The sequence below is a fragment of the Plectropomus leopardus genome, chromosome 15 (genome assembly GCF_026936395.1).
Source record: "Plectropomus leopardus strain MGB_pleo_1.0 chromosome 15, ASM2693639v1, whole genome shotgun sequence".
Taxonomy (NCBI): domain Eukaryota; kingdom Metazoa; phylum Chordata; class Actinopteri; order Perciformes; family Serranidae; genus Plectropomus; species Plectropomus leopardus.
The window spans coordinates 3,840,817-3,848,138 of record NC_142190.1 but is presented as its reverse complement, the minus strand read 5'-3'; the positions used below and the strand labels follow the sequence as shown (position 1 = coordinate 3,848,138).

At 35.0% G+C, this 7,322-nt stretch overlaps 1 protein-coding gene across 2 annotated transcripts in view; it reads right to left on the bottom strand.

Annotated features, from left to right (window-relative positions):
• Positions 1-6,403, bottom strand: part of LOC148187203 (uncharacterized) — a 35,400-nt gene extending 28,997 nt beyond the window's left edge. For both annotated transcript variants that reach the window (XM_088088836.1, XM_088088837.1), the window contains exons 1-2: positions 5,946-6,403; positions 5,692-5,819 (exon numbers count right to left, since the gene is read on the bottom strand). In XM_088088836.1, coding sequence (XP_087944962.1) covers positions 5,692-5,798 — 107 coding nt within the window. In that variant the 5' untranslated portion in view covers positions 5,799-5,819; positions 5,946-6,403. The remainder of the gene's footprint in view (positions 1-5,691; positions 5,820-5,945) is intronic.
• Positions 6,404-7,322: the final 919 nt, after the last annotated feature.

Genomic DNA, 7,322 nt, shown 5'->3' with positions numbered 1-7,322 from the left:
ATTCTAATGAATGTAATATCTCAAGAACACCTTAAGGTGATTTCCTCAAATTGGCACAAACATTCACTTAACTTTACTTGATGAACTGATTAGATCTTGGTGGTCAAAGTCAAAGGTCAAGGTCACTGTGAACTCAACTGTCTCATTCTTGTGAACATGGTTTGTCTCAACATTGTTGAGGACGTTTTTTTTTTTTTTCCAAATTCGGTACAAATGTCAACTTGGACTCAGCAGCTAACTGAGTAGACTTAGGTGGTCAAAGGCTAAGGTCCCTGTGATTTTGCATCCTTTTCATTTTCATGAATGTGATATCTCAATAACAATTTGGGGCAATTTCTGTAAATTTGACACCAACATCCATTTGGATTAATGAACTGAGTAGAATTTGGTTCAAAAGTCAAAGATCAAGGTCACTGTGACCTCATCTGTCTCATTCTTTTGAACCCAATATCTTAAAAACATCTTGAGGGTTGTTGTTTTTTTTTATTAGGAGCAAACGTCCTCTTAGATTCACCAATTAATTGATTAGATTTTAGTGGTCATAGGTCAAAGGTCAAGATCACTGTGACCTTACATCTGTCTCATTCTTGTGGATGCAATCTCCCAAGAACTCAGATAATTTCTTCTTCTTGGCACAAATGTCCTCTTGGACTCAATGAACTGATTAGACTTTTGTGGTTGAAAGTTAAAGGTCCTTGTGACCTCACAACACGTGTTTTTGGCCATAACTCAAGAACTGATTTGCTGATTGTAACACAATTTCACATAGATTTCTATTCGGATAAAATGATGAAGTGATGACATTTAATATACAAAGGATCAAAGGTTAACTTCACTGTGACATCATAATGTTTTCTGGTCGTTATTCAACGTCATATCTCAGGAACAGAAGGACAGAGGTTTTTTCAGATACAGAATTTGTGACAATTTATCTTGGGTGTCCACCTTGAAACTGATTGTAGAGATCATCTGTGCTGCCAAGGGGAAGATATGTGTGAAGCGTTCATGTTTTCACAGACATGGATGTAAACTGTAAGTGCTACTTGACTGGTGTGCAGAGGATTTCAACCACAAGGCGGTAATTCTAGTTTTCTCGTCTGGTTTTTAAAGGATCAAGGACACAGAGCAGAAAATGCTGAGGATGTCCTGACGACGCCTCAGGGAGTCATTTGGAGGGTTTACCGGGTTGTCTAAATAATGATTCAAAAAATAAAACAGAGCAACAAGGAGTCTTCAAGCTGCCATTTTCCCCCCTGTTTGAAAAGGACATATCATTCCCTGTCCGTTCGCTGTCACCATGGAAACTAAATTGTATTAGAGATTCCTGTTGACTCACTCTGAGGCTCTCACTCAAAACAGAAAAATACAATTCGAGTCTGTCCACAGGCCTGGCAGCACTGCTTTTCTGCACAAAGCATTTATTTTTCTCTTTAAAAATTCATACTCCCTCCGGTACAGGTTCATGTAGTCATGAGGACCCAAACTTCAACGCTTCTGTGCATCCCACCACACACACGCACACACACACACACAACACGTGCATCTGTTTCTCGTTCTGTCTCGTCCCATGGTTCACACTGTGTCACACTCATCATCCCGGGCTCTTCCTCTTCCAGCACCCTCCACCGCCATAATTGTCTCAACTCCTTTCCCCTCTCTCCTACGTCTGTGCTCTTGCAGAGATGTTGCCATGGAAACTGGCTACAACTGATGGGCCTGAAACGTCACGATTGGCATACACAATTGCCAAGTGCGCGAAGAGGTGCATGCACGGGGACGGACACACACACACATTTTTCTCATTCATTATTATGCAAGACACTCTGGGATGTTGCATATTATTATGTACAGTATGTACACATAAAAGGACGAGAAGGACGTCCTCGATATGAAGACAAGGACGGATACAAGAGAGAAAAGTGAAAGCATTATAAAAGTGGAGTATTTCATTAAAAGAAGAGATTTAATTAAAGCAAAAAAAGGTTAAAAGTCAATATAAAATGCTTTTATGTGGCCTGTATGCTCTACACACTCAAATTCCTGCTCAGCACAGAATGGATTTTCATCAAGACTGAAAAAGCAGAAATGAAAATAGCCACTTCACTCTCTAACAACTCTAGTTTTAGTCTACCTTTGCTCCATCATTTTATAACTGCTTCCATTTTGTCGTGACAAAATTAAGATGTTGTTTGCTTCATTTCCTCCTAAAACTGAAGAAGGAGCAGATGTGCTTCTTAACAGCGGCCGTTTGCGTCCAAGAATGTGTCAAACCTGTTCGCACTTATGTTTTTATTTGGACGGTGGATCGTCGGTCCAGACAGAGAGACTTGAGCGTGACTCATTCTGGCTGTCAGCTGCTGTCTCGTTTATAAAAATACCCGCCGCTTTCATCTGTAACTAAACACTAAGACCATTTTCAACTAATTGCCTGAATTAATTGAAAAAAAAGTTGCATTTCATTAGTTAATTATGTGAAAATTACTCTGTGAAACTAAATCGAAAATGTGTTTTTGCTAAAAAATGAAATGCTGTTATTAATAAATGAAAAAAAATCCAGTATGTCTGCTGGTGTTTTTGATCAATAAGGGCATATGGTCACATTCCTGAGGCACTTTTTAGGCTAATTTAAGCGTAATGGTCTTTTTAATCAGGTCTAATTTTAAGATTAAATTTTAAAATCAAATCACAGTATATTTTTTATGAATGAGGCCCTGAGGCCTTATATCCGAGGTGTCTGCTGTCCTCCTTTTGCTCTTCGTGATGATCATGACAGTTTCTAATTTTACCCCTGATGATGGACGACTGTAATAGTGATCAGAGCAGTGGGTTAAAAGATCTTTACAACTTTCTACCTTTTGTTTCTTTTTAGTTAAAACACAAACTGATGAACTGTCAGATCGGTATAAATCTGAGAATAATTATTGTCAATTTAGACAATAACAAACGCATACAGTCTTTTCTGTATGATCAGAAAAAAAATTGTCCAAATTTCTCATTATCTTCACTAAATATAGATGAGGAGCGACAGTTTAGCACTGTGAGTGTGGATCAGGGGTGAAAGAAGATACTTTACTTAAGTAAAAGTACAAATGCAACACTACAAAAGGACTCCACTGCAAGTTAAAATTATGCATTTGAACTGTTTTAAATAATGTTTTGTTATTTATGAAACCAAGTTTAGAGGGGAAACTTTCCCTTTAGTCAAACTGATAACAAGTGTCGGGTTTCAGCCTCAATGCCTGCCCGGTGTCACATAGAAAACCACAGAGGACGCAGGACAGCTCCACTAATTTCAACTTAATTTATTTAAATAATGATTGTTAAAGTATGAGTGGTAGGATGAAAATCTCAAAGAAAAAGAAAAACATCATCTTAGTTTATTGATTTAGTGGAGCAATTTATGTCTTGAATAGTATTAATCACATTAGATACATCAGCCAGTCTATGTCTTAAATAAAATCACTTTGTTTTGATCAAATAATTAAATGAAAACATTGTGTTATCATGTTGAATACTACATTTAATTTAATCAGTTTCATTCTGTGACATATTAAATGCATTTATTGCAATTTTTTAAATATTCATGTATTTTTATCTATTTTTATTTATTTATGGTCTTTTTAAAATAATATTTGTAGTATTTTTTAGATTGTTATTAATCTAACTTTTAATTCCAAGCAAAATCAATCAGTGTTAATGACTCATAACCATAAACCACATCAATGAGTCATTTAATCACTTAATCAAATACTTATATAAGAGAATGGATCGCTGCAGACGCTGGCGTAACAACACTACTCGTGCACTACATAAATCATTAATTTGCAGTCTGGCATTATTACCTTTACTGATTTACAAACAAATATCGGAGTAGGAATCACTCAGGTATCATGATACTTCAGTGACCAGACAATATTGTTGCAATGTGCTGTGTCCACCGTGCAAATGTCACATTAAAATGAACCAACCAGAAAGAGACTCAAAAGACCACAAAGAGATAAAAAGGAACTGCTTAGAGACACAAAACAACTACAAAAGTTTCAAAACAACCACAAAGAGATGCAAAAGAACCACCAGGAGACACAAAATGACTACACAGCAACACAAAACAACCAAAAAAAGAAAATTACCTCAGAGTTACACAAACGACTATAAAAAAGGCACAAAAGAACAACAAGGAGACACAAAATGACCCAAAATAGACATTAACCACCTAAAACATTATTTGTTTAGCTCCTATGTAGAGGAGGTGGTGGGGCCCCTTTGCGTGTCTTTGCCCAGGGGCCCAATGTCTCATGATCCGCCCATGTTATCAATGCAGCTGCAGTGGCCCCAACTTTCTCTTTTTGTAAGTCAAAAATATTAACATAATCTTTACAAATATATTGTATTATTATGATCGTATCATGTTTTTGTAATGTAAAATGTTATGAAATTGTGATCTTAATCTGAAAAGTAACCACTATCGGTCAGATAAAATAAATGTAATGCAGAAAGAAGCACAATATTTCTCTCTGAGTTGTTGAGAAGAAGTAGCATTAAATGGAAATACTTAAGAAGAGTCAGAGCATGGGATAGAAAGTACACTAGAATACTTCACTCAAATAAAAGTAAAGTTCCTTTAAAGACATTTTACACAAGTACAATAACTTGCCTAAAAATGTTCTCAGATAAAAGTAAAGTAAAAAGCAGGTAGGTTAAAATGTCAGTATAAATACTGCTGCATTAAGAGGAGGCAGCCTCAACCAGAAAAGGCACAAAATAATTAAATAAAAATGGACGAAAATAAATACAAAGTATATGGACACCACGGCGGGTGCAACAAGCATTATTAACCCCGCGCACAAAATGCATAGAGACACACAGCCGAAGATATATATGATAATTAGCAGCAAGATTGATTTTTATACATTATTATTTTTTTCTGCAGTGTCAAACACTCCCACTCACACACAAAATGCACTTTTCAAACAATTATTTAGAGGGGGCAGCCTCACAACCAGAAAAGGCACAAAAATGGCTGACAGTAAATACAAAGTGCATGGACACCACGGCGGGTGCAACAAGCATTATTAAACGACACAAAAACAGCCTGACACTTTTCAGAAAATCAACAGCCACATAAAACATCACTAAGCAGACAACACAGAGCTGGAAAACAACATAAACTCCACAGCAGCTGCAGCAACAAACACATTTAAGCACAAAACTGCAGTTTTTACACAAGTAGTATAGTACAAATACAGGTGCATCTCAAAAAATCTGAATATTGTAAAAAAGTTGATTTGTCTTGTAATTTAATTCAAAAGGGTAAACTTTTACATGTTGTATATTTATTACACGTTAATCACAATATTTTGATTTGGTTGAGGCTCCTTTACTATGAATTACTGCATCAGACTGTTGTGGCATGGACAGTCGGGTGTCTCTAATATTTTGATTTTTTTATTATTATTATTTTATTTTATTTTTTTTACATTTTTTGATTATAAAAAAAATGATATAAAATGTGCTTAAAACATTTAAGTTCATGCCATGGATCAACAGCATATTACATTTTCACTTTCTTAAATAAATGACGGAAAATACTGGTACTTTTTCCACAATATTCTAATTATTTTTAGATGCACCTGTGCACTTTACGGCGACGTTCTGCTCTTACAACCATCAAGGTGAGTTTGTTGTACTCACCTGACTGAACAGTCTGATGCACAGGACTTCATCCTCCTCTGCTCCAGGTTCACTGTCTCTGCCCGGCCAGTCTCCGTCCCTCTGCGTCCCTCAGAGTTTCCAAACATTTTGATCAGCCTCTGCAGTCTCTGTGCCAAACAAACAGCAGTGAGTCCTCACACACAGACAGATAAATGTATAAGTTAAATAAAAACTTGATTTGCTTCACTTAATGTGCTGACTAGGTGGTGTAAAAGGTGGTTAAAAGTACAAACCTTTTTTTTCTTTCTTTACAGGTATGAAGTCAGCCTTCACTCATGATCATGCAAATTGCAGCAAACATCTTTTCCTCAAAATATATGAAAAATAAAAAGAAGCAGGGTTTTTTTTGCATGATGCAAATACTCAAAATATGTATTATGGGTGTACTGGTCTATGTTGGTCTATAGCTCCATGAGGGACAAACATTGTTAACTAAGTTTGCCTTAACTCCATGATGCAGACTTAGCTAGCTGAGCTTCCACACAAACACAACTTTAATATAAAATACTGTGTGTTTTCTAAAGTTTTTGTATTTGACCAACCTTCTTCATAATGTTGCCACACAGGCTGAAACTTAAGTGTGACAAACAGATTCATATCGTGTATCATGACGTGAGTGTGGAAAGACGTGAGGGAAAGTTTGTGCTCACCTCACCTTACTCATTTGACTTCCCTCCAAAAAAATTTTTGAAAAAAGTGATGTCACTTCCTGAAAATGGCCTCCGTGGAATTGTAGTCCTTTTCGTCTTTCTGGTTTAGGTGCACAACGCCACCTACTGTACGGGAGTGTAAAACATCACGACACAGCAAAACAACAAAAACTGACAAAAACTGAAAAATAAAATAAAACAAAACAAAATACAATAAAATACATGCATCCAATCAAGGCAATGCTGTGGAAAAGGTGCCTAAAAATAATAATAATTCTGTAAACATAATAATAACCATATAATTCTGATTATGATAAATTGATTTTTGGACAATTTTCCTGGGGTTTTTATATAAATTTCCAAATATACTAATTTCTTGCAGTTTGCAGAAAAGTTCTTGCCAAGTTGCTCATTGCATTTTTTCTTTAAAAGGAAGTAAACTAATTTGCTCAGATTTCTAACATCAAAATTTTTGTGAGGGCATCTGAACGCAGCACAAGAAAAGTGATGTAGAAAAAGCTAAAAACAAACAAACAAAAAAGTTTTAAAAAATCAAGTTTTTTATTTTTATGTATTTGTTTATTTTTGGTTTGTTTGTTTTTGATTTTTTCTTATTTCAGGTAATTTTCTTATACTTTTTACAATTTTCTTCTTACTTTTGGTCAAGTTGCTCATCACCTTTTCCTGATGTTTTTAAAAAAAATTAAGCCAATTTGCTTTCAAAGGGTTAATTTGCATTAATATGATATAAGATAGAAGACCTTATCCTGTAATTTGATATAAGTATTTGTCTTATATAAATGACACTAAAAATATGTAAAATCTATTAAACTAAAATAATGTTGTTGTTATAATCTGACATGTAGAATTACAATTAAACAAAAAAAGACATAAATAAAACAAATGATAAAACAATTTAACATTAATCTCATATGAGAATAACAATAATAATACATTGTA